This window comes from Saccopteryx leptura, chromosome 2 (genome assembly GCF_036850995.1).
Source record: "Saccopteryx leptura isolate mSacLep1 chromosome 2, mSacLep1_pri_phased_curated, whole genome shotgun sequence".
Taxonomy (NCBI): domain Eukaryota; kingdom Metazoa; phylum Chordata; class Mammalia; order Chiroptera; family Emballonuridae; genus Saccopteryx; species Saccopteryx leptura.
Genome location: NC_089504.1, coordinates 42,073,645 through 42,100,260, shown reverse-complemented (window position 1 = coordinate 42,100,260; position 26,616 = coordinate 42,073,645). Strand labels below are relative to the sequence as shown.

At 49.4% G+C, this 26,616-nt stretch overlaps 1 protein-coding gene across 1 annotated transcript in view; it reads right to left on the bottom strand.

Moving 5' to 3' along the window:
• Positions 1-26,616, bottom strand: part of GOLM1 (golgi membrane protein 1) — a 57,340-nt gene that overhangs the window by 11,163 nt on the left and 19,561 nt on the right. Inside the window, exons 4-9 of the mRNA XM_066367878.1 lie at positions 16,785-16,839; positions 12,476-12,578; positions 5,641-5,770; positions 3,296-3,455; positions 2,376-2,648; positions 199-312 (exon numbers count right to left, since the gene is read on the bottom strand). Of these exons, the coding sequence (XP_066223975.1) occupies positions 199-312; positions 2,376-2,648; positions 3,296-3,455; positions 5,641-5,770; positions 12,476-12,578; positions 16,785-16,839 (835 nt within the window). The remainder of the gene's footprint in view (positions 1-198; positions 313-2,375; positions 2,649-3,295; positions 3,456-5,640; positions 5,771-12,475; positions 12,579-16,784; positions 16,840-26,616) is intronic.

The window sequence follows — 26,616 nt, the reverse complement described above, 5'->3', positions numbered from 1 at the left end:
CTGGGCTCCTTAACCTGCACCTCCCACCACTGTCCCTACATGCAAATGCTTCTGAAGAAAAGAAAGTCTTCAAATGATGGACCACTCACAAAACTACTCTCAGGATCATTGTACAGTCACTCCAAAAGCGAAGGACCGCAGAGCAGACCCTCACAACCACACCGGGATGAGGCGAGCCCACCACCCACCACTGCTTACCATTCGCGATTTTGTCGTTGCCTGCAAGGGCTGCCTGCTTGTCTGTTTCAGACTCGGCCTCATTTTCATCCACGTTGTAGTCATCATCTCCTCCCATTTTTTGCTGGTTTCTCCCTGTAAAATTAGCACATAAACTACATCATTTCTCACTTGATGCCCTAGAAACACCAGAGCCCAGATACTGGGGTAGTTATCCCACTCAGATCTTCTTGCTGCATCTCAGGAAGTGACAGGGACTCGTGCTGCTGCCAGCACAGGTCTGTGGCAGGTTCTCTATTGCATTATGTCCACTTTGATTCTGAGTCTACATCAAATGGGGTGACTGCCTAGCTAGCTGAACCCAAATCCCAGTTTCTTTTTTTTTTGTATTTTTCTGAAGCTGGAAACGGGGAGAGAGTCAGACAGACTCCCGCATGCGCCCGACTGAGATCCACCTGGCACGCCCACCAGGGGCGACACTGCCCACCAGGGGGCGATGCTCTGCCCCTCCGAGGCGTCGCTCTGCCGCGACCAGAGCCACCCTAGCGCCTGGGGCAGAGGCCAAGGAGCCATCCCCAGCGCCTGGGCCATCTTTGCTCCAATGGAGCCTTGGGTGCGGGAGGGGAAGAGAGAGACAGAGAGGAAGGGGGGGGTGGAGAAGCAAATGGGCGCTTCTCCTATGTGCCCTGGCCGAGAATCGAACCCAAGTCCCCCACACGCCAGGCCGACGCTCTACCGCTGAGCCAACCGGCCAGGGCCCAAATCCCAGTTTCTTAAAGAGAAAACCAACTTGAGGTTACAGGAAGGCTACCACTGTTTTTAGAAACAACAGGTGTCTAGTTAATGACAGCATCGCCTTAGAAAAGATTCATTGTTCCAAAAAAAATGTCTGTTGTGAGCCAAAGGATGAAATTCTCCATCATACTCTCAGAACCAGATCATTCAGCCTGGGAGAGAACAGCAACCAGAGGAAAGCAGGACAAAATGCATCCGATGGATACAGCCATAGGGCTGAAGTAAATGTTATATACGTACCTAGGTATGGAGACAAAGGCATTTTTTTAAACTTGCCTGGGAAAGTCAGCTCTGGTTCTATTTCTTTGCCCTCACTGCCTGAAGTGGAAGCACGCACAGGCCTGAGTGCCTCATGGCCTTATTCTGCCCAGTGAATCACGGCAACTGCGCCCGGAACAAGGTGCGTTCCCACACCCAGCAGCGCTGTGGGCCCCCTAGTGGTGGCTGTGACACTTGGGGACCAGCTGCTGGGTGGTCCGAAAGCTGAATGCCACATCAGCTACCCGAGTTTCTTTTCTTTTTTTCCAATTCCTGAACTGAGAACTTGTGAAAACATGTTCTGCAGAAAGAGACACTTGAATGAAAACGATTTAAATGGAGTCAGGATAACTTCTGCAAATACGCGCACTCCCCAAATCTTTGTTACTGGGTCGTTTAGGAGCACAGGTGTCTTCTAGTACGTGCTCCTGGCTCAGATGGGATTGGAATTTCTCACATCTTTAAAAAGAAAAATACACCTGACCTGTGGTGGCGCAGTGGATAAAGTGTCAACCTGGAAACGCTGAGGTTGCCGGTTCAAAACCCTGGGCTTGCCTGGTCAAGGCACATATGGGAGTTGATGCTTCCTGCTCCTCCCCCTTCTCTCTCTCTCTCTCTCTCTCTCTCTCTCCCCTCTCTATAATGAATAAATAAAATCTTTAAAAATATATATATATATTCTCCTAAAAAGAAAAATACATCCCAGAATATCCTTATGATCTTAGTTTCCCACACTTTGAGAGAAAAGTCAACCAAACCAGAAAGGTGGGATTCACACTCCCCTTTCCACAAATTAACCCTCCCTTCCTGCCTCACCAGGTGCTGACCGGTGATTGCGTGCGGGAGCCCAGAGACAAAACAGGGCCTGCGGCGGGCCTGCCAGGGGCCTGCTTCCACCCACGCTCAGCCCCCACCAACTCTTCCACTTGAAAAGCCCCCTTGTTCCCTGGGAATGTTATTTCTGAAAACTGCAGTGCCAGGAAGTACACCGCTCTTCCCTCCTGCCTCCTACTTGATATCAGATACTGAATACACAAAAAGAAACACCAGACTGTGAACTGCTACTTAGCAAACTGCGTGGGGACCCTCCCAGTGTCAGCAAGGAGGCTGGAACCGCAGGGAGCACCGAGCACAGAGCCGCCCACCTTCCTCGCTGGCACCCTGCTCCTCCTCCTGCCCATCCCGGACCACCAGCTGGTCCCGCTCAGGCTCCTCCGCCTCCTCCGCGTTCTCCTGGCTCAGCAGCAGCGCCGTGGGCGCCCGGGGGGTCGGGCCGGCGTCTCCGGTGTCCCTCGCTCCTCCTCCGCCCGCACGGACGTCTTCCTCCATGGCCCGCTCCGGCTCCGGCCGCGGCGGCAGCCCCAGGCTGTCCCTCCGAAGCTCCTCCTCACTGACGACCCGAATGTCATTGGTTTCCTCTGTTCATAGAACATTGTTAGCTGTAACCTCACCGGTACTTAATTTCACTCAAACTGAAACCGGCAGACCACTCAGCCCCAGAGCACCCCGGGCCTGTGGACGGGCGGGGCAGCCGGCAATCCCCCAGTGGCCTCGGCAGAAGACCCCCGTACGCCCTATGCCTGGGGCTCATCTTCAGAACCATGAGGAACAGAAAAGCGGTTTCGAAAAAAACTTTCTGGAGTAAATCATCTTGATGACAGCGATCACCTACAGTGGAGGAAGGGTTACTGCTGAGGGGGCCTGAACGTCGCATGTCCGAGGCCAGTAGGTGGGAGCCACTGCCGGTGCCGAGCACTCAGCTCCCGTCCTTGGCCCCGCGGCACCACAACCCCCCGAGGAGAAGCGCAGCCTGGGCCTTTCTTTTCACAGCTGCCCCAGAGCAAGGCACTCTGCACAGGAGGAGACAGCGGGACAGAGACGCCTGCAGCCCCCCCACGTGCCCAGAGACACCTGCACCTTCGCCGCCCCACCACTGAGCTCGCTGGCACACCACTCCGCTCTCAGAGTATTTGCTCAGAGTGGAGGGCTTAAACCTCCACTACGTTTTTCATTTGAAGGGGGCTCTGAAGAGCGTTTAAACACGTAATCACCAAGCTTCACTTACCTTTCTCACCCTCTCTCCTCAAATCCGAGGCCACCTCAGAACTGGGGGCTGGCGTCTGGGGCTCGCGGCGGCTGGGCATATTTCCTTTGGCTTGGGGCCCCTCTGCCTGGGACAGAACTGCCTCCTGCAACCTTGTCTGAGGTTCACTGGGAGCCTGGAGCTGAAAAAGGAGCACAGGACAGCCAGGGCAGGGGCCCCATGACTAGAAACCTTGTAACAACCCGAGCTGCGCAACAGACCGCCATGTCCTTCTGACAAATGAGAAGAGTGGGACCCTGAGACGGCCCCAACTGTGCCCTATCACCTGTCATAAATCAGAAGACCTGAGGTGGAGTCAAGAGCTCTCAGGAAGCACTTTCAATAATAGATTAACAAGTAGGCAGAAAATCACCAAGGAAAAAGAAGACTTGGGCAACATTAGAAACAGGACAGGACAGACATCGATAAAACCCTCAACCCAAGAGCAAAATACACATCTTCTCAAGTGTGCTCTGAATATTATCCAGAATAGACAGATGTCAGGCCACAGAACAAAAGCTCAACAAATTTAAAGTGACTAAAATCATACAAAATGTGTTTTCAAATTACAGTGGAATTAAATATGAATCACAGCAGAATGAAATTTGAGAAATTCACAAATACGTGGAACTTGGGTAACACATATTCCTAAATAACATAGCAGCATTGTTCATAACAGCCCAAAACTGGGAATAACCCGAATAACTATCAACTGACAAGTGAATAAAGAAAAGTGGTACAAGCCCTGGCTGGTTGGCCCAGTGGTAGAGCGTCAGCCTGGCGTGCAGAAGTCCCGGGTTCGATTCCCGGCCAGGACACACAGGAGAGGCACCCATCTGCTTCTCCACCCCTCCCCCTCTCCTTCCTCTCTGTCTCTCTCTTCCCCTCCCGCAGTGAGGCTCCACTAGAGCAAAGATGGCCCGGGCGCTGGGGATGGCTCCTTGGCCTCTGCCCCAGGCGCTAGAGTGGCTCTGGTTGCGACAGAGCGACGCCCCGGAGGGGCAGAGCATCGCCCCCTGGTGGGCGTGCCGGGTGGATCCCGGTCAGGGCCATGCGGGAGTCTGTCTGACTGTCTATCCCCGTTTCCAGCTTCAGAAAAATACAAAAAAAAAAAAAAAAAAGAAAAGTGGTACAGTCATACAACGGGATATTATTCAGCCACAAATAAATAAATAAAGCTACAACATGGATGAGCCTTGAATGCATTATGCTAAGTGAAAGAAGTCAGACACAAACGGTCACACACTGTTTGATTTCACTGACATGAAACACCTAGATCAGGCAACTCGAGAGAGAGAAAATGAACTGGTGGCTGTCTGGGTATCCGGGGGTGTGGGGTAGATGAGGGATTTCTTTGGGGATCATGAAAATGTTCTAAAATTGACTGTGATTGATTGTTCCACAACTTTGTGAACATACTAAAAACCAATAAAATGCAAAATACTACATGGGTATATAAACTGTATTTCAATAAAGGGGCTATATTTAAAAACAAAAATGAAGATGTCCCCAGAAACAGTTTCACGGGCTGTGCTTTAGCCAGGAGGCGGCCTGACTGGGCCTGGGCCCTGACCAGCTCCACCACCAACCAGGCACTGTGACCGTGGCCATAGGATTCAACCATCCTCACAGGCCCCCGTAACCTCAAAACAGGAAAACAAGAGCACCTCTCCCCAAGGTGGCTGTGAGCTTTTAAAAAGTCATCCTGGTGAGCCCTGGCCGGTTGGCTCAGCGGTAGAGCGTCGGCCTGGCATGCGGGGGACCCGGGTTCGATTCCTGGCCAGGGCACATAGGAGAGGCGCCCATTTGCTTCTCCACCCCCTCTCCTTCCTCTCTGTCTCTCTCTTCCCCTCCTGCAGCCAAGGCTCCATTGGAGCAAAGATGGCCCGGGCGCTGGGGATGGCTCCTTGGCCTCTGCCCCAGGCGCTAGAGTGGCTCTGGTCACGGCAGAGCGATGCCCCGGAGGGGCAGAGCATCGCCCCCTGGTGGGCAGAGCGTTGCCCCTGGTGGGCGTGCCGGGTGGATCCCGGTCGGGCGCATGCGGGAGTCTGTCTGACTGTCTCTCCCCGTTTCCAGCTTCAGAAAAGTACAAAAAAAAAAAAAAAAAAGTCATCCTGGCAAAGCCTGGGGCGTGGGGACTGAGCCCGGACCTGGCAGACCCAGTCAGGGTCCCAGCATCCCAGGACCAGCCTGCTGTGTCTCAGGAAAGCAAACCGGCCAGGGAGAGCGGAAAACAGGGCAAGCCAGGCAGCAAAGACGGGAACACGACGCCTGACGAGGGGGTGCGAGCAGCTTCGGGACTCCTCGGCAGAGAAACCCAGCGTTACCTGCTGGCCGCGTTCCTTTTTCTCACTCGGGTCTCTGGGAGCCGCAGCCTCGCTCCCCCTCCGGGTCACCTCTTCTATCCGCTCCTCGCACTGCTCCTTCACCTCTCTCATCTGGCTGATGCACTGGCTCCTGGGGCGACAGGGGAAGGACAGTTCCACAGGAGTGCCTAGGCACCAGTGTGTCCCTGCTGGGACTGTGAAACCCACCCCAGGAGAGAAACGGCGCGTCCTTTTCCTGTTCTGGGCACTTTACCTAAAGACAACACGTGGCCCTGGCCGGTTGGCTCAGCGGTAGAGCGACGGCCTGGCGTGCAGGGGACCCGGGTTCGATTCCCGGCCAGGGCACATAGGAGAAGCGCCCATTTGCTTCTCCACCCCCCCCCTTCCTTTCTGTCTCTCTCTTCCCCTCCTGCAGCCAAGGCTCCATTGGAGCAAAGATGGCCCGGGCGCTGGGGATGGCTCCTTTGCCTCTGCCCCAGGCGCTAGAGTGGCTCTGGTCGCAACATGGCGACGCCCAGGATGGGCAGAGCATCGCCCCCTGGTGGGCAGAGCGTCGCCCCTGGTGGGCGTGCCGGGTGGATCCCGGTCGGGCGCATGCGGGAGTCTGTCTGACTGTCTCTCCCCGTTTCCAGCTTCAGAAAAATACAATAAATAAATAAATAAATAAATAAAGACAACACGTAAGGCAGGGCAACGAGCACTTTCGACTATTACCAGACAAGAAAAGTGTAGTTGATTGAAATTTACTAAGAATATGTCACCTTGTTCTAAACCAGGTAAACTTTATTGGCTAGAAAAAAGTAACTTAAAAAAAAATTTTTTTATTTATTGATTTTAGGGGGGGGGGAGAGCAAGAGCACATGACAAGAACATCCATCTGTTCCTGTATGTGCCGTGACGGGACTGAACTGGCAACCTCTGTACTTCCAGATGATACTCTAACCAACTGGCTATTCAGCCAGGGAAAAAAAATAACTTTAAAAAATGTCATCTGTGACCCTGACTGGTGGCTCAGTGGATAGAGCATCGGCTCAGCAAATGGACATCCCGGGTTCAACTCCCAGTCAAGGCACATAGGAAAAGTGACAATCTGCTTCTCTCCCCTCCCTCTCCCCCTTCTCTCCATCTTCTCCTCCCGCAGCCACTAGCTCGATTGGTTCAAGCTAGCCCCTGACACTGTGGATGGCTCTGTTAGAGCACATCGGCCTCAGGCACTAAAAACAGCTCAGTATTTGAGTACTGGCTTTATATGGGGTTGCTGGGTGGATCCATTATCGGGACAGACACAGGAGTCTGCCTTACTATCTCCCCTACTCTCACCTAAAAACAAAAACGTGTAATCTGTGATATAATGAAAAAAAAATTTTTTTTAAGTCTTTGTCCGCAGCTACTGGCACAGAGCTCCTAACATCCTTGGAATTTCCTGAGTAACAAGAGTGATGTCTGGTTTTCATACTGAAGCCCTATGGACCATACCTGAATTTATGCTAATACGCTGACTCACCGAGAGGAGCCTACAAAGCTCTAATCATGAACCAATCCTGGATTAGAGAGCTAGACCTTTCAGCCCCACCCCCATTCTCCAGGGAGAGGGAAGGGACTAGAGATTGAGTTCAATCGTGTAACTCATGACTTAATCAATCAACCATGTCTATGTAATGAAACTTAAGAGGAAAAGTCTGAAACATGCCTCTCGGCAATCTTCCCAGTGGGTGAATGTACGTTTGTATCAGAAAGTTGGCACCCCAGCTCCTGCACCGACCGGCCTTCAACACAGAACATTACCTTTAGCTGTTCCTGGGTACATCTTTTATAATAAAACTGTAATTGTAAGTCTAGAACGAACCTGAGGGGGTTGTGGGAAGCCCTGAATTTGTAGGTAGCCAGGCAGAAGTACAGGTGGCTTGGAGACACCCGGAACTTGTGGCTGGCATCTGTAATAGCGGAAAACTTCCGGGACTAAGTCCCTTAATCCATGGGGTGTGTGCTAACTCTGAGCAGTGTGAAAACTGAATTGAATTTCTGCTTCCAGGAAGATGGAACAGAGAGATTTTTCTCTATTCCTCCACTAAGCACAACTAGAAACGCTGGACATTATATTTTAAACAAAGATAAAAGGACTCTGAAAGAGGGAGAGGAGAAGGCAAACCAGCTAGGGACCTGGGCCTAAAGAACAACACAGTGCTTTAGTCACGAGAGAGTACATGGGAAGCCACCATTCCTCCTTCCACTGGCAGTGACGAGGTCCCCTCCCTCTCCAACGGGGGCACCAAGGAAGAGTCAGGACTCTCACCACTGCCCAGAGGCTCCAACCAAAGAACCAGGAAGATCTCAAATTGACTGAAAAGAGACAATCCATAGATACCCCACTGACATGAGAGAAAAGTTAAAATAATCTGACAAAGGTTTTAAGGCAAGTACAAAAAACTATTTCAAGGAGTGTTTAAAACATGCTTGAAGCAAATGAAAAAATAAATAGCTTCAGCAAAGAAACAGAAAATCTTAGGAAAAGAAATAGAAGATTTAAAGAGGAATCTAGTGGAAATAAAAGAATTTGAAAATGCATTAACGAAAATCTAAAAACTCTGTGGAGAAAAAAAAATCAGTGAACTAGAAGATAGAACAGTAGATATTACATAATCTGAACAGAGATAAAAACTAATGGTGGGAATTAAATAGCAAAACACAACAAGAAGAAAACACAGCTTCAACCTGTGTGACTCTAAAGATCTAAGATTCATGTCATCAGACTCTGGGGGGAGATTTCCCAGCTAGGCTCATACAACTAATCATTGTTATGCCCACCCCCAATAGATGACTGTTCTTCACTCACCCCCTGACAACATGATACTGTCCGCTTGCCCAGACAGATCACCCCGAGCGCCCCTGGTTCTCTCTCTTTTCTAGAAAAAGTCCCAATCTCCTCCTCTACTTCCCATTCTTTAAGACTCAATTCTACATGGCCTTTGCTAAGAAGTAATTTTAGGGCTTTAGACAAACATTCATGAAAATGATGTAGTGTGATTAAGAAACAATATCTTAAAAAAATAAAAAAAAAGGAAAGACAATATCTAAAGGCACTTCTAAAAAGTGGCTAAGTTAGCATCAGGTTTGGCTGAGTAAAACAGAAAGGCCAAAAGATAGTAGCTTATTTTTTTCCTCCTATAAAAGAAGTCTGGACACATGAGGTTCAGGGCCATTATGAGAGCTCTGGGTTGTTAAAAATCCAGGCTTCTCTTTCCGTCTCAATGTGCTTAGCACTGGTTTCTGTCCACGTGAACACTCATGGTCCAGGACGGCTGACAGTGGCTGGCCTCTGGGGGAGGCCCGGCAGCAGAAGGAAGGAAGAGAAAAGGTCAAGGACAGGGATGTGCCAGTGGACTGTCCTCAAAGCTTTCCTGGAAGTCCCACCCCATAATTTCCTTTTTCCACCAGCAAGAACTTAGTCGCTTGACCATATCTAACTTCAAAGAAAGATTAGAAATGTTTTATTTTTATTGGGGGGGGGAATGAATTGATTTGGATAAGCACTGGACAGTCTTTGCTATACACAGTTTCAAAAGTGTTTGAGCCACAAAAATTGATAAAGTAACTGAACAGGAGCCTAGTGCACAGAGAACAAAAAGAGAGACATCTGTGTACTGAAAGAACCAGACAGGTCTGATTTATTTACCCAGCAATTTCACAGGAGCTGAGGATTAGCAAAGGAGCAGGTGCAGGGCTGTGCCTGGACCTTGAAACCCACAAAAGGGAAATAGGTACTGTTTCCGCCTGCTCTCAGCCTTGCCAAAATCAAGTACAAAGAGACTCTATCTCTCAGCCTTGCAGAGTAAGGGCAGCTCTCCACACTCCAGCTCGACAGCAAGAAGTGAACAACCTCAGAAAGAGGCTCAAACTCTGAGACACAGGTCAGACAGACCATGGCAGTGTTACCTCTCGGAGCCTCCAGCTGGCTTTTTCTTACACGTATGCAGTGAATATCCAGGCATTAGCTGGAGCTCAAATACAGAGACATACAAGACTTGGCCACTGGAGATCATCCTAACTGGTACAATTGACGGTCGAAGACTATGAACGGAATGTGCTCGGTATAGGAACCTACCCAGGCAGACAACCTGATTATCCAGGATGCTGATGTCAGTGTATTATTAATGACATTCCACCAACTCCACTTTCTCAGACACGGAGATGAGATGGCAGGCACTTCCTCTCATGCACCAACGCTAGGTGCTCTGGGGAGAGAATGCAAGGCTGTCTGGGTCAACAACAGTGACCTCTGAGGGATGTCTACCACAGGGTAGTGGGAAGAAGTGGGGACATGTGCTGACTCTGATAGCTGACGAAAGAACACTAACTTGCTCATCAGGACACCTGGCCTTTCCGCCAGCTTCTTCACCCTCAACATTGCCTTTTATAAAATGTTTAGACCAGAGAGGGTGTTTTAATGGAAGATGGGCAAATTTATAAATGGACATACACACCAAGTTGTGCATTCAATTTGTGGGTCCCTGATGCACAACTTTGTGTGTATGTCCATTTATACATTTGCTAACAAGGTGTTCAAACCTTTTATTAGATCCCTACAAAGGGTCTATAATCCAAAGGATATTACAAACAACTTTTTCAGGCTTTGAACATTCTATGAACACCAATCATCCCTGGGAAACATCTTGTATCTGGTTCAGGGCTTTGGACACAACTAATGAAACAGACGTGCTCAGCCAGAGTGCTCCATCTATCAGCCTCCGAGAGAAACAGTGGACCCCGCACACGCGGTCAACGCAGATCGTCCTGCTCACTGCTGTCTGAATGCTCCTATCCGGGAACAGAGCTGCTGTCACTGCACCCTGGCTGACTTACAGCTAAAGTCTTCTGGGTCACACACATCAAGTGAAGCTATTCATGGCCTACTGCATTTCAGTCAATAGAAGGGAAATACATGGCTGGAGGTGTTTTTTAAGGATGATTAATAAGATTAGGGCACCTCATTTTTGTCTGAAAGTTTTCATTGATTACCAGCCTAGTTCAGGGCTTCTCAGTTCAGCACTTTGTATTTGGGGGCAGATAAAGCCTTGTTGTGGGAGGAGCCCTGTGCTTCTCTACCCCCTCGATGCTATGGCACCCTCTTCCAAGTTGTGACAACCGAAAAAATGTCTGCCAAAGTCTCTTTGGGGCAAAATGCCACCCATTGAGTGCACTGGCCTAGCTGAATAAGGCTTGGTAGGCATATTTTCCTTACTGTTTCCTTTGCATTGACTGCGCATGTCCTTTCCATATTCATGTACTTGGGGGTTCCTGGTATGAGTTGTATTTAGTTTCAGAGAGGTCAGGAAGATATTACAATGAGTGGACAGTATTTTGGAAGGCATCAGAACGCCTGCAAGGGCAACAGGAGTGAGGATACTTACTCTCAACACTGCTGGTGGCCGTGCAGATGGCCAAAACCTCAGAGAAGGCAATTGGGCAATTCATACTAAATGACACACTAAACCTTGAGCTAAGTCTTTTTCAGAAGAAAATAATCTAAAATAATAATTTATAAAAGGTATAGGCATTGATATTAAGCCAGTTATAATAACCAAAACTTAGAAGTTACCTCAATATCCATCAAACAGGGACGTGGTGAATTAAATTTGATGCCTCCGTAGTATGGAATATTCCAGCCATTTTTAACGATGAAACACTTTGGAACAATATGCAATTCTAGATATACATAATGCAAGTAAAAAATGATTTAAAATTTTAATGATGACTATAAGTATGCAAAAAAAGCTGTGTGAACTTGGGCACAAACTAAAGTCAATGAGAAGAGGGTTGGGTCGCAGGTAGCTGGAGAGCTCTGCTTGTGCCTGAGTTACATTGTTTTCATGAGGGAAAAAAGGAAAAAAATTCACCCATTACAACTTCCTTCTCTACCCTCTAAATTGTCTTTTTACTATCTTACTGAATGGGTGTAGCTAACTTTTAAAAAGTTTATTGCTTTGTTTCGATCATAAAAGTCCTCCAATAAATAAAACTGTAGTTTTTGTATATAACTGCAGTTACCAACTTAAAACAGATGTCATAGCTATAAGCCAGAGGTCTAATGTACAGCATGCTGACTACAGTTAATAATGTCATGTATACCTGGAATTCACTAAGAGAGTAGCTTAAGTGTTCTCACTATACACACACACAAAACGGTAAATATGTGTCGTGAGAGTACGGCTGACTAGTTAGCTTAACAGGGGCAGTGTTCTACAATGTATATCAAAACGGTACATTTTACACTTTCAATATACAGATCTGTCAATCACGCCTTAATAAAGCTGGAAAAATAAAAGTACTCCATTCTCATTGCAGAAATTTGGAAAGACACTTAAAAAAAATCTCAAGAACACAAAAGCAATATGTCATATTGACACTATGCCAACAGGCCTCTCAGTCTAGGAGTTGGACTTAGGTTGCATGGGAACACTTCTGGGACCCATGAAAGGCTTTAGATGTACTGACTTAACCAGTTCACCTGTGTTTTATAGAGTTTGAAGTTATATTAGGTTTTAAAGTAGATATAGTAAGTCATTTCCTGCTAAAGAGAACTGTCCTCTTATTTATCTTGTATTATGAGCCCACTGTCTAACACTTCCCCACGACTTTCTGAAACACTAACACTTAAAATATAAAATGCATGACTTCTGAAGGGCCTGGCTCCTGGAGGGGACTGGACCGTTCCCACCGAGCCCTGTATGCTCTCTGACAGGAAGGCCGAGTGGGTATGAGGCTGCACGTGGCCTGCTGCCCTGGGCCTGAACCTCAGCAGCACCCGAGGGCCTGCACGCGCTGCTGTCACACTTACAGGTCGTAGGAGAACTTCCTCTCCAGGTGGGTCTGGTTCTTCTGAAACTGGAGGACATCCTGCTGCAGCTTGCTGTAGCTCTTCTGCAGGGCCTTCAGCTGGTCTAGCCAAGAGGGGGGCAGGAGGTCACACAGGGCACCAGGGTGGCCACCAGGCAGCAGCAGACGCACCCCAACCACACCCAGAACACAACGGGCAGGGGCACACAGAGAACCAGGAGGGAAGGAGGAAGGGAAGGGGAAGGCAGGAGGACACAGTCCCCTCCCAGCACTCAGGACACCCAGCCACCAAAGCAGCCTTGCACAATCTACGGTCCCACAGGAACCTGGACCTTGCTTCTTTCCCAAACCTCTCTTCTCTCTCCAATCTCCTTTTGACCTCCAACCCTTAAAATGCTTGTTTCTTTTTCAGACATCATAAACCGAGCTGTCCCACAAGGCTGCACATGCCACCACATGCCGCACTGGTTTTGACACCTGTTCGGAGAAGCAGCCTCTCCTGCCGAGCACCCCCGGCCCCATCCCCATCCTTGGCTGCCAGCCCACCTGCCAGGATACTCCCCCTGCCATTTACGGACAGCCAAGCTGCTCTCTGAGGCCCCAAGTTCACGTAAGCACCTGACCCTCTCATCTGGGCAACTGTAGATTTCTTTGAGAAAATTCATTAGCCCCATCCCTGCTGCCTGGACGACTTGGCTTATAAAAGCAACATAGTAGGAAAAATAGAAATTAAGTAGGTATTTAGAAATCTGGCAAGAACTGCAAAAGAGAAAGGATGGAAAGCTTCAGAAACATCGAAAACAAATCTTGTAGCCTGACCAGGCAGTGGCGCAGTGGATAGAGCGTCGGACTGGGATGCAGAGGACCCAGGTTTGAGACCCCGAGGTCACCAGCTTGAGCGCGGGCTCATCTGGTTTGAGCAAAGCTCACCAGCTTGGACGCAAGGTCGCTGGCTCCAGCAAGGGGTTACTCAGTCTGCTGAAGACCCGTGGTCAAGTCACGTATGAGAAAGCAATCAATGAACAAAAAGCAAGGAAAAACTGATAATTGATGCTTCTCAACTCTCTCCATTCCTGTCTGTCTGTCCCTATCTATCCCTCTCTCTATCTCTGTAAAAAAACAAAAAACAAAAACACCTTTAAAAAAAAAAAGGAAAAGAAATCTAGCAAAAAACTCTATAGGAAAAAGCAGCAGCTGACAAAGGGCCAAGCTGGGGGTGGAAGGACAAGCTGGTGACACCAGACTGGGCAGATGGCAGCAGCAGGGCCCGGAACAGAGCCCTGTACAGACCTGGGCTCCCAAGGCTGTCCTACAACTCTAAACCTGCAAGGCTCTCCAGGGGAAGTAATGAGAGTGAAGGGCCCATGAACTGCTGCTGCACACAGCAACAAGCCTCCACGTCAGCAACCTTTGTGTGATGTCCTCAAAAACTCAAACCAGGGCGGCGTGGGGAGGAAACTGATCAGTGGGGGCCTGAGGTTGAGGCAGAGCCAGGGCATTGACCACAAAAGGCTGGGGGAACTTCCTGCAGTGACAGGCATGAGCTGTGTAGTGACTATGACTGGTGGCCTAGGGCAGTGGTCCCCAAACTTTTTTGGGCCACGGACTGGTTTAATGTCAGAAAATATTTTCACAGACAAGCCTTTAAGGTGGGACAGCCAAGACAAGCATCAAGAGTGAGTCTTAGCCCTGGCCGGTTGGCTCAGGGGTAGAGCGTCGGCCTGGCGTGCAGAAGTCCTAGGTTCGATTCCCGGCCAGGGCACACAGGAGAAGCGCCCATTTGCTTCTCCACCCCTCCCCCTCTCCTTCCTCTCTGTCTCTCTTTTCCCCTCCTGCAGCCGAGGCTCCATTGGAGCAGAGATGGCCCGGGCGCTGGGGATGGCTCCTTGGCCTCTGCCCCAGGCGCTAGAGTGGCTCTGGTCGCAACAGAGCGATGCCCCGGAGGGGCAGAGCATCGCCCCCTGATGGGCAGAGCGTCGCCCCTGGTTGGCGTGCCGGGTGGATCCCGGTCGGGCGCATGCGGGAGTCTGTCTGACTGTCTCTCCCCGTTTCCAGCTTCAGAAAAATACAAAAAAAAAAAAAGAGTGAATCTTAGACAAATGTTAACAGAGGGAATCTGGTCATTTTTAAAAAATAAAACATCGTTCAGACTTAAGTATACATAAAACGGAAATAATGTAAGTTATTTATTCTTTCTCTGCGGACCGGTACCAAATGGCCTATGGACCAGTACCGGTCCGTGGCCCGGGGGTTGGGGACCACTGGCCTAGGGGACTCTGCATTGGTCTAAATGTATATAGAAAGGCACATACAAAGGGTAAACTTTATTGTGTGTAAATTACTGTTCAATTTACAGTGCAGTGGATAGAGCGTCGATCTGGGATGCTGAGGACCCAGGTTTGAGATCCCAAGGTCGTCGGCTTGAACACTGGCTCATCTAGCTTGAGCGCAGGGTCACTGGCTTGAGTGCAGGGTAGGTGGCTTGAGCGCAGGATCACAGACAGGACCCCATGGTCACTGGCTTGAGTCCAAATGTCGCTGGCTTGAAGCCCAAGGTCACCAGCTTGAGCCCAAGGTTGCTAGCTTGAGCAAGGGGTCACTCGCTCTGCTGCAGCCTCCCTGGGTCAAGGCGCATATGAGAAGCAATCAATGAACAACTAAGGTGATACAACGAGTTAATGCTTCTCGTTCTCCCTTCCTGTCTGTCTTTCTCTCAACTAAATAAAAAATAAACCTAACCTTAAAAAAAAAGGATTCAAAATCAAACCAAGCATGGGGCAATGGAATACTATTCTGCAATAAAAAGGCATGAACTACTGTCATCTAAACTGTGTGGATGAGTTTTAAAGTATGCTCAGTGGAAGAAGCCAGAGAATGAAGGATATGTATGTCTGAGTCCATGTATATAAAACTGTAATAAATGCAAACTAGTCTAGAGACAGAAAGCAGATAAGATGCTAAATGGGAGGCCCTGGCCGGTTGGCTCAGTGGTAGAGCGTCAGCCTGGCGTGCAGGAGTCCTGGGTTCGATTCCCGGCCAGGGCACACAGGAGAAGCACCCATCTGCTTCTCCACCCCTCCCCCTCTCCTTCCTCTCTGTCTCTTTCTTCCCCTCCCGCAGCCGAGGCTCCATTGGAGTAAAGTTGGCCCGGGCGCTGAAGATGGCTCCCTGGCCTCTGCCTCAGGTGCTAGAATGGCCCTGGTTGCAACAGAGCAACGCCCCAGATGGGCAGAGCATCGCCCCCTGGTGGGCATGCGGGTGGATCCTGGTCGGGTGCATGTGGGAGTCTGTCTGACTGCCTCCCCGTTTCCAACTTCAGAAAAATACAAAAAAAAAAAAAAAAAAAAAAGATGCTAACTGGGGAGGAGTATCAAGGGCACAGAGAAACTTCTGGGAGTGATGGATACGTTCACTGTACTGATTTTGGTGGTAGTCTCTTGACATGTACACTAAGTCAAAGCTTGTCAAACTGTGCACTTTAAATATGTGTAGTTTACTGTATGTCGGTTATACCTAATTAAAGCTGTTTAAATATACTAAGTACAGTCATGCTCTGCATAATGTTTTGGTCAGTGACGGACCCCATACATGACAGTGATATACCATTTGTGTAATGTATAGCCTAGGTGTACAGTAGGCTATGCCATCTAGGTTTAGGTAAGTACACTCTATGCTGTTTGCACAATGACAGAATCACCTAATGACACATTTCTCAAAACCTATTCGTAGTTAAGCAGCACCTGACTGTACAGGAAATGTTGCAGACTATATTCTCTTCTTGAGGTTTAATCACGAACATCAGCAGATCTCAGGCTCTTAGAAGAGTCCAGCAACCAAGTAACCCATTTACCTTTGTGTAACCCTGCATCTCCCCTATTAATATCTTTACACTTCTAGACCAGCCCTGTCCAATTGAACTATGCATATATATCTTCCCCACAATGCAGACCACATACATATCATAGATAGGGGTGTGGGTATATAATTTTTTCAATGTATCAAAAATAAAGAGTATGAATTCTTCTGCACAGAACAGCTTGCAACATATTCAGTAATATTTTTAAAGGAAAACCTCTTTAAGGAAATATAGTTAGGCAGAAAGACTACTCAATCACTCATAACTACATCCATCATTAGATAAGAAAACCTAGAGCCGGACAAAAGAAAGGAGCCCCCTCCCCAGCAAAAGACCTGATGTCTGGTGTAAAAGAGGGGAGGGGGAGGGGAGAGAAGGGGAAGGGGAGAGAAGGGGGAGGGGAAGGGGGGAGGAGAGGTGGAGGGGAGGGGAGGGGAGGGAAGGGGCAGCTCACCTTGCAGGGTTCTGATGAGCCTCTCGCCTGTGGTGATATTATTCACTAAAACAGCCTGCAAGGAAGATAAACACAGAATGAAACACCCAGAAGCTAATGACTAAGAGGTCCACATGGGGAAAGAGGAAGGGGCAGCCCCTCCTCCACCCAAAGCAGGTGCCAGGAGGGAAGGCCTCTATGCAAGCAGCTGTCCCCTGGACTATGGGAGGGAGGGACGTTCAGAGCCTGAAAAAGAATGTGTGTGTTGCTTTCCAAACACCAGCCTGTCACAAAGGGGGAGCCAGGCCCCCAGCTCTACTTGAGCTCCAGCACAGGCTCCCACTACATGCAAGGGCCCGGCCCTGCCTGGCAGAATCGGCCCTGCCTGGCAGAATCGGCAACTCGGCCCTTCTCTGGGGGAGCCTGGGTACAGTCGCATCCTCCATCAGAAGTCACACTCTGAGTCCCAGGCTGGCTGACAGAGCACAGAGAAGGGGACTCGGTGACCACTCCACCAGCACAACCTCTGAGCCACTCTGACCTCTGGCCTCTCCCTTCTGTCCACAGAGTCCACAAGAGTGAGGAGTGGAGGGTTCACACCCCGTTAGTTACACAAAGTTGGGAATGCTGACAACACGGGGGAAAAAAAAGCAACAAGGAACTCAGGATAACAATGGAAAAAGGTAACATGCAAGAAAAGTGAGGGTGCAAGTCAGCATAGCGGCAGCCTGCGTGCGCTGGGGAACCAGTTTACACGGGTGCCCGCTGAGCGCTCCACACCCGCCTGCTCACTCACTCTTCAAACCAGCTGATGAGGTGGGCAGAGCATTATTCACCTTAGGGGGTAGGAAACTGAGGCACAGACTGCTCAGGAGGCTCAAGGCCACACGGCTCTCTCAACAGCAAACAGGCAAAGCCAAACCTGAGCTCCAGCAGGCCAGCTCCAGGAAGCAAGTTTTCATCACTACTTGCCACACTGGATCTAAACCCCGCGCGGGACACCAATCCAGTGGACTGCACCTAGCGGTAAGAGCAAATAAAAGCCCGAAGAAGACGGAACGAGGATATGAAGTATCAGAGGACATCACACTGGCAAGTGTTTTGTGAACACATGCACTGTGTCCTGGGCCACGATGGGAAAACTCCTCCCTGTGTGGTAGCCAACAAAGTCGATAAAATGCTGCATGCTGGACATGCCGCCCATGACTCGGGGACACATTCCTGTCCTGTTCCTTGTTAATGGTGACAATGACAAGCACACTGCCTCCCCCTCTGTGCCTCTGGTTCCTCCTGGACCTCTCTGCCCAGTTGTCACTCTTTCTTTGGCCTGGACAGTTTTCTGGGGTGTTTATGAATACAGGGGTGTGCTCCCAGAAATCAAATCTGGCCAAACAAATCTGTGTTGATTTTGGGAGAGCTGAGCACAGGAACATTTCCTGGAATAAGAGGAAAGAAGTCACAGTGCTAATACCTGTATAATTTAGCCCTCAGGGAGAGCTTACCAAGAGGGGTGTTTATAGATATTCTAAGCCAACAAAAAAGAAAAAAATATATATATAAGTATATATATATAAGTGTATATATATATGTATGTATGTATGTATATTTCCCCTCTACACCGTGGCAGAGAGAAGAGACCCTGCAGAGACAGGAGGTCTGCACAGCAGGGAATCAGACAGACACAGCTTGCAGAGGAATCAGACGGACGCAGCTTGCAGAGGAATCAGACGGACGCAGCTTGCCGAGGAATCAGACGGACGCAGCTTGCCGAGGAATCAGACGGACGCAGCTTGCCGAGGAATCAGACGGACGCAGCTTGCAGAGGAATCGGACACAGCTTGCCGAGGAATCAGACGGACGCAGCTGGCCGAGGAATCAGACGGACGCAGCTGGCAGAGAAATCAGACGGACGCAGCTGGCAGAGGAATCAGACGGACGCAGCTGGCAGAGGAATCAGACGGACGCAGCTGGCAGAGGAATCAGACGGACGCAGCTTGCAGAGGAATCGGACACAGCTTGCTGAGGAATCAGACGGACACAGCTTGCAGAGGAATCGGACACAGCTTGCTGAGGAATCAGACGGACACAGCTTGCAGAGGAATCGGACACAGCTTGCTGAGGAATCAGACGGACGCAGCTGGCAGAGGAATCAGACGGACGCAGCTTGCAGAGGAATCAGACGGACGCAGCTTGCAGAGGAATCAGACGGACGCAGCTTGCAGAGGAATCGGACACAGCTTGCTGAGGAATCAGACGGACGCAGCTGGCAGAGGAATCAGACGGACACAGCTGGCAGAGGAATCAGACGGACGCAGCTTGCAGACCTGCTACTCTTGAGAAAGGCTTGCACACATTCAATTAAAAAAGACAAAAGATGACCATATAATCCAGCGTTCTCACTTCTGGGTATATATCTGAAAGAACTCAAAGCCAGATCTTGAAGGAATATCTGCATCCCCATGTTTTTTTGTTTGTTTGTTTGTTTTATTTATTTTTTATTTATTTTTTTTACAGAGACAGAGAGTCAGAGAGAGGGATAGACAGGGACAGACAGACAGGAACGGAGAGAGACGAGAAGCATCAATCATTAGTTTTTCATTGCGCATTGCAACACCTTACTTGTTCATTGATTGCCCTCCCATATGTGCCTTGACTGCGGGCCTTCAGCAGACTAAGTAATCCCCTGCTGGAGCCAGTGACCTTGGGTTCAAGCTGGTGGGCTTTTGCTCAAACCAGATGAGCCCGCGCTCAAGCTGGCGACCTTGGGGTCTCGAACCTGGGTCCTCTGCATCCCAGTCCAACGCTCTATCCACTGCGCCACCGCCTGGTCAGGCTGCATCCCCATGTTTTATAGCAGCACTATTCACAAGAGCAAAGGCTGGAAGCAACCCAGCACCCCTCAATAATAAAACATGCACGCATAGACAAATATGCAGCCTTTTAAAAAGAGTGGCATGTGCTACAACATGGGTGAACCCTGCGGACATAATGCTAAGCAAAACAATCCAGTCATAAAAGGGCAAATACCGGAGGATTCTGCTTATATGAAGTATGTATTGAAAGCAGTCACAATCACAATAACAGAAAGTAGGAAGGTGGCTTGTTCCCAAGGGTTGGGGAAGGGAGGAAGGAATTAGGGTGAACAGGCACAGAGTCTCAGTGTTGCAAGATAAAAAGACTTCTAGAGATCTTTTGCATGAAAGCATGAACACTACTGAACTGCACACTTCAACTTCCACCTCACCTAGGTATCAAAGCTTCCTTCCCCGGAACATCAGAGCTGAAACAAACAGGAAAAGAAAAGGAACACTTAAACGATTATACACTGATTACATCTCAGAAAGTGTTGTTATCTCTTGGGTAAATCAATTCTAAATGATAGCAATATAAAAATTATGGCAATTTGACTTGTCCCTTCTCCACTCATTCCCCTTATCCCACTCCCAAAGCATTGATATTGGAGTTTGCAACTATATGGGGTTTAGGAAGGTTCAGAAATGGGGGCTTTCTGAGACATCAGTCTCCTGTGTGACTTTATTCTTCCCAAGAAAATACATTTTAGTTATCTTCCTCTACCTACATACTTATGCATGGAAAAATACAGTCTCCACTTAGTAAACAAGAAAAGGTTCATAAAATGCCATCAAGCTTTTATATATAGTTTTATTATTTATTGTAAATCTTGTTGAGTTGTTTTCAGAACAATAATGGAAATGCTTAATAGTTTTTTGGAAAGTTCAACAAAAAAAAAATATCTGCATTAAACAAAATTATTTTTAAATGAATGCTATAGTCTACTTTAAACAACCCGTTGTTCTTCCCATGTTGGTGCAGAGTGACTGGGGATGGGGGGGGGGGGGACACGCTGCACTTCCTGGTGTATGCGGACTGTCCCCGGGGACCACTGAGCAGGAGACAGGAGGCACAGCAAGTGCCACCATAATGTAACTGGACACTAAACTCAGAAGAACTCAAGATGAATCTTCCACATACAAATTCATTACAACTATTATATTGGGGAAAAACATATATTGGATCAAACTATTTCTGGATTAGATTCTTAGAAAAATAAGATCAACATTTCACAATAAATTTCCAAAGGAATAAATCTACAATAAATTATGTTCTGTAAGCTCAGTAAGGTGTAAAATGATTTTCAAAAGTAAATTTCGAAAGTACTAGCTTTTGAGAAGTTCACTGAAGTGTGACGCTGACCACATGCTCCTGGATTGAAACCACTGGGTTTGACGACCGCAAGCACCCCTTAATCCTCCAAATGCCTGCGACCCTGAGCTCCCAGAAGAAAGCCCAGCAGGGGAAGCTGTGTCCCTGGAGTGGGGCCAGGAGACGCACATTGATCCACAGCTCACTTGAGGGGATGGGGGAGCCAGGCCCACTGAGGAGCACAGCTGTCCACTCACCAAGGAGCTATTGAAGAGTCCAGAACTCAACAAGACTGCACAGTGTGTGCATCATGTGTCCAATGTGAGCCAGGCGTGGCGGCGCCGAGATGAACAGTCTACACCACTCCCCTCGGCCCACTGGTGGGCGGGGAGGTGGCCGGGGAGAATCCTCAACAAAAGGTGACTGGAGTGAGTGGAGAGGTATGCATGGGGCAGGTGACACCCAGAATCTCAGAGCTCTGGTGGCGGTAGAGAGAGACTGAGCCCCAACCCCCAGAGGAGGTGCTTAGAGAGAGAAAGACTGGACCTAAGCGTTAAACTGAAGATTTACTCTGGGGTTAAAGAAACCCAGGACACTAGAAAATGTGAGAACTTGCAATTCGGGTCATTCAAGATCCAGTAAATGGTAGGAGCACAGAAGTGAGTGAGTGTGTGTGTGTGTGTGTGTGAGAGAGTGTATGTGAGAGAGAGAAAGAGAGAGAGAGAGAGAGAGAGAGAGAGAGAGGGAGGGAGAGAGAATGAATCAGTGTAAGGATGTATGTTAAAGACATTATGCTAAGTGAAATAAGCCATTCACAATAGCACAAATGCTGTATGATTCCACTTATAAGAGGTACTGATAGTAGTCAAACCATAAAGAGAGAAAGTAGAATGGTGACTGAGAGGACATGGGAAACAGAGGAATGGAGAACTATTGTTTAAGGGGTTCAGAGTTTCAGATAGAGAAGATAAAGTTCTAGAGACAGATGATGGTGATGGTTGTATAACAATGTGAAAGTACTTAATGTAAATAAACATCACATTTAAAATGGTTAAAATGGTCATTGTTATATTACGTACATTTTACCGCAATAAAAAAAAATAGCAACCCCCCCACACACACACACACACACAAAGAATGTGTGTAGCGGTTAGTGAATTAATGTGTGAGGGCATGGATGGGGGTGGGCAAGTGTGAGAATGTGAGTGTGACGCTGCGATCAGGAGATGAGTGTGTGTGCAAGTGCACAGAGTCAGACATCAGAGCGAGCAGCAGAATCCCAGTCCGAGGGTTCCAGGTCCCTCGTGGGCAAGCGCTACTGGACAGGCAGGAAGGTCAGCTCGGGCTGTGAGTGCAGAGCGGTCGTGGAGTCTGAGTGGAAGGTTGAGGAGGAGATGACGCAGAACCCTATATGGAGCTTTAAAAAAAGAAACACCATCTATCCAGGAAAACGTGCAGGTACAGTTTCTCTACACACCCAAAATAGCTCCTGCCAGAAGGTCCTTGTGTTGTCACGCAGCACAGACAGCACCAGCAATCTGGAACATTCCTCGGCTCTTCCTGAACCAGCCAGGAAGCACCACCACGGCAGGGTGCGGACGGAGCTTACAGCTGCAGGTTCCAGCCTCTCCCAACCCCGCGAAGAAGACCTGGCTGGGCCCCTCTGCGGCTTCAGCTCCTTCCCTCCCAAAGGGAAACGCTAACAATGCCTCCGCCCTCACTCGTGGAAAGATCAAATCCCGACTTCCTGCAAAGAGGTGTACAGAGACACAGGGGATTAAAGAGAAAACGAGCCCTCAGCTGAGCATCTTCTTGATACGCCAAAGTTGTGGGTTTGATCCCCGGTCAGGGCACATGTAAGAATCAATCAGTAAATGCACAAAAAGTGGGGCAAGAAGTATGTTTCTCTCTCTCTCTCTCTCTCTCTCTCTCTGTCTCTGGCCTTTCCTCTCTAATAAAATTTAAAAATTAAATAAAGAGAAAACAAAAACTGAAGTCAGTGTACAAGTTACAAGGCTGCAGCCAGTGCTCCTAACAGACCCCCCCCCACGGTTCTTTCAGAGGAGAATCACGACCCCCTCACACACTTCTCACAACTCCCCCCACACACACTTCTCAGCACCCAAGGGAAAAGAAATGAAAAGGTGGCAAGGTCAAACTTCCTCTCTGTATTCCACCTCAAACACTTGTTCTGCGGGGCTGGGTGACGCCCGGTGACCAGAAGGGCGGAGCATCTGCGTGAGGAGAGCAGAGGGCCAGCACAGGGGCACACCCTAGGTGTCGGTTACACCTACAGCCGCGACACATGGAACGGCTCTCTCCAGTGAGGAGGGTGCCAAGTTCAAGAGCAAGTACTTCAGCAGTGTTTCCTCCTGTCTGTAGAACAAGACAGCAGTGCACACAAAGCACAGCCACATCTGCTCAACGGCTATCACCATGGGCGAGTCTCCCTGCAGGTCACACCCTCCACGTGGAGCTAATCCAAGGTGTACCATAAAACCAAATCAGTCTCTAATCCAGTAAGCTTTCCCCAGGTGTCCTCCTGAGATCCAGCGACAGACCCAGGCCCCTGCCCCTGGCAGGACGCACAGGGTGGGGAAGGGATGGAGAACAGCCTGCTGCGCTTTGGGGACAGTTGCAGAATGTGAAATAGTTTGTCGTTTTTTCTTAACGCATTCATTTTTTCAAATGTGGAGTTTAATTACAAAGCTGTCTTTGAAGGCGACATCCAATGGCAAATGAGAGAATTTACAATCTGAAAAGACTGAAAGTCTTCAGAAACCCACTTTTTTTAAAATGAAGAAACAGATTTTTGATGGATTTATTTCACCTGGTTTCTACTTTCCGGCTCTACCAGAGCTCTCCCCTCTCCTCTCCTCTTCACGGCGCACCTGTCACCAGGCCTGTTGATTCCTCCTGCCGGCTCTCTCTCCAATCTGCTCACTTTGCAGAATTTATTCTATTCTTACCTCAATTTGGCATATAATTTTTGCTTCAAATATTTCAAGAGCTGCCTGAGTGATCTGCCTCCTTTCATCCCTGCTCCCGGCCCCAAGGACACTCCCCAGGGGCAGGGCCTGCCTTTGAAACCTCCAGATCTGACAGACCTTCAACTCAAGCCCAAACTCCCCACGTGGCTTAAAAGACCCTGTGTGAAAGGGCCCCTGCGTCCCTCTGTCCTCCCTCTCTGCCCAACACCACCCTCACAACCAGCCTGCAGGTGCTGTTACTACCCCTGACACTCCAGAGGGACACATTCGCCTGGTCAGGTGAGACGCCTGTGGACAGCGCTCCTGGGACTCACACGGCACCCGGACACCCCCGCGGGCCGGCCTGCCCGGTGGAGGACGCAGACCGGCTCCTCTGGGACTGTGGCGCACTTTTAAACTGTGCCTTACTGAAGAGGCTTGAGAGTTCACGTGCATTTCCCAGACTCACTCCCAGTGCGGTTAGATCCGGTCAGATGCATTCACTTGAGATCGGAATGCTGAACAAAGTTAGGGGGTGGGAGGCCCCAAATGCAGCAAGGAGTGGCGGGGGGGCTGTCTCTGAGCAAAGGCTGCAGGGGCAGAGTCCCGGTTCAGCCTCTGGGACGGGCCCCAGGGGGGGTCCTGACATGGTGAGCCATCCCAGCGAGACTGCTCCTCCAGGTCCTTCCCATCGTTCCACTGGCACCTACTTCCCTGAACCAAATCTCTGCTTCAAACAGCTAGAGTGATTCCTCTGTCTATGACTGACCAACAGACTCATTTACTTACCACTCTCGGGGCCCTGTGGGAAATGCACAGGCAACAGACACAGCCTAGCCCACCACGGGCACTGGCCCAGTGCTGGGCAGGACACTGAACTGAACACAGAACATAATGGGAATAAAGACAGGAAAGCTTTTCTAGATCCCGTGATTCTTCATCAATCACAGGGGAAAAAAGGTGGTCAAAATATCAAACTGCCTTTATCTGCACAAGTCCACTCTGGTCGGTCCTTCAAAAAACAAAGCACCTCTCAGAAGAAAAGCACACGCTCTCAGGTGCACAAGAACAGCTGCCCAGAGAGGAGAAACCAGAGCACGGAGAGCTGTGTCCTGCCATGTGGGAGCACAGTGCTGGAGCCAGCAGCCCGGGCCTGGCCCCCTGGCCCCTCTGCAGGTCCCTGACGTCAGCAAGTGACCTCTCAGGATGCAGTTTCCACCTCCACCCCAGAGGTGCCACCTGTCTCCCAGTCAGGCACTTTGAGAAAGTAAATGTTCTTAACCAGGGATCCCCAAACTTTTTACACAGGGGGCCAGTTCACTGTCCCTCAGACCGTTGGAGGGCCGGACTATAAAAAAACTATGAACAAATCCCTATGCACACTGCATAGGGATTTTTAAAGTAAAAAAACAAAATGGGCCCTGGCCGGTTGGCTCAGTGGTAGAGCATTGGCCTGGCGTGCAGAAGTCCCGGGTTCGATTCCCGGCCAGGGCACACAGGAGAAGCGCCCATCTGCTTCTCCACCCTTCCCCTTCTCCTTCCTCTCTGTCTCTCTCTTCCTCTCCCGCAGCCGAGGCTCCATTGGAGCAAAGATGGCCGGGCGCTGAGGATGGCTTCATGGCCTCTGCCTCAGGCGCTAGAGTGGCTCTGGTCGCAACAGAGCGAAGCCCCAGATGGGCAGAGTATCGCCCCCTGGTGGGCATGCCGGGTGGATCCCAGTCAGGCGCATGCGGGAGTCTGTCTGACTGCCTCCCCGTTTCCAGCTTCAGAAAAATACCAAAAAAACAAACAAACAAACAAAAAAAAACGAGAACAAATACAATATTTAAAATAAAGAACAAGTAAATTTAAATCAACAAACTGACCCGTATTTCAATGGGAACTATGGGCCTGCTTTTGGCTAATGAGATGGTCAATGTCTGGTTCCATATTTGTCACTGCTAGCTGTAACAAATGATATGACAACGCTTCTGGAGCCATGAAGCGTGTGTCCCGCGTCACTGGAAGTAGTACTGTACGTGAGCGACACTGGAAGTAGTACTGTACGTGAGTGACACCGTGTTTGCGTCGCCGCCACATACAGTGCTCCTCAAAGAGGTGCCCCTTCCAGAAGTGTGGCGGGGGCCAGATAAATGGCCTGAAGGGGCCGCATGCAGCCCGCGGGCCGTAGTTTGAGGACCCCTGTCCTTAACATTAGTCATTTCTTTTCTAAGAGACAGAATCTTACAGAGAAAAACACTTGTAGAAACAAATGCTGCTGCAACTGAAGGGGGCAGCCCAGTCCAGGGCCAACACTATGCAAGAACCAATGACTCAAACCATCTCAGCTATCCTTGTTTTCACAGCCCAACGGCTGCAGAAATGCCACTAACCCATCACTTACAGCAGGAAAGCCCTCTAAAACATGATGTTTTTGTGCCACACACCCTCAAATAATGCTTGACACAGTCTCCTCACACCCCGAGTTACTGGGCAAGCGAGGGGAAACCCAGAGGCTCACTGGAGCCACCTCAATACAGGTGCAGGTCACACAGGTGAGTGACACAGGTGAGGCTAAGGCAAGGCGAATGGCCGGCCGGCCTCCCTCCCTCTTTCCAGCTTGCTCTGTCTGTAAGCTCTTCTCTTCCGGCCACAAAACAGTTGGCACACAGCCAACATCCCCTCTTCTTCCACTGGGCAGTCTTTCTTTCTTTAGGTCAGCTGCTGATAAGGGACCTGGA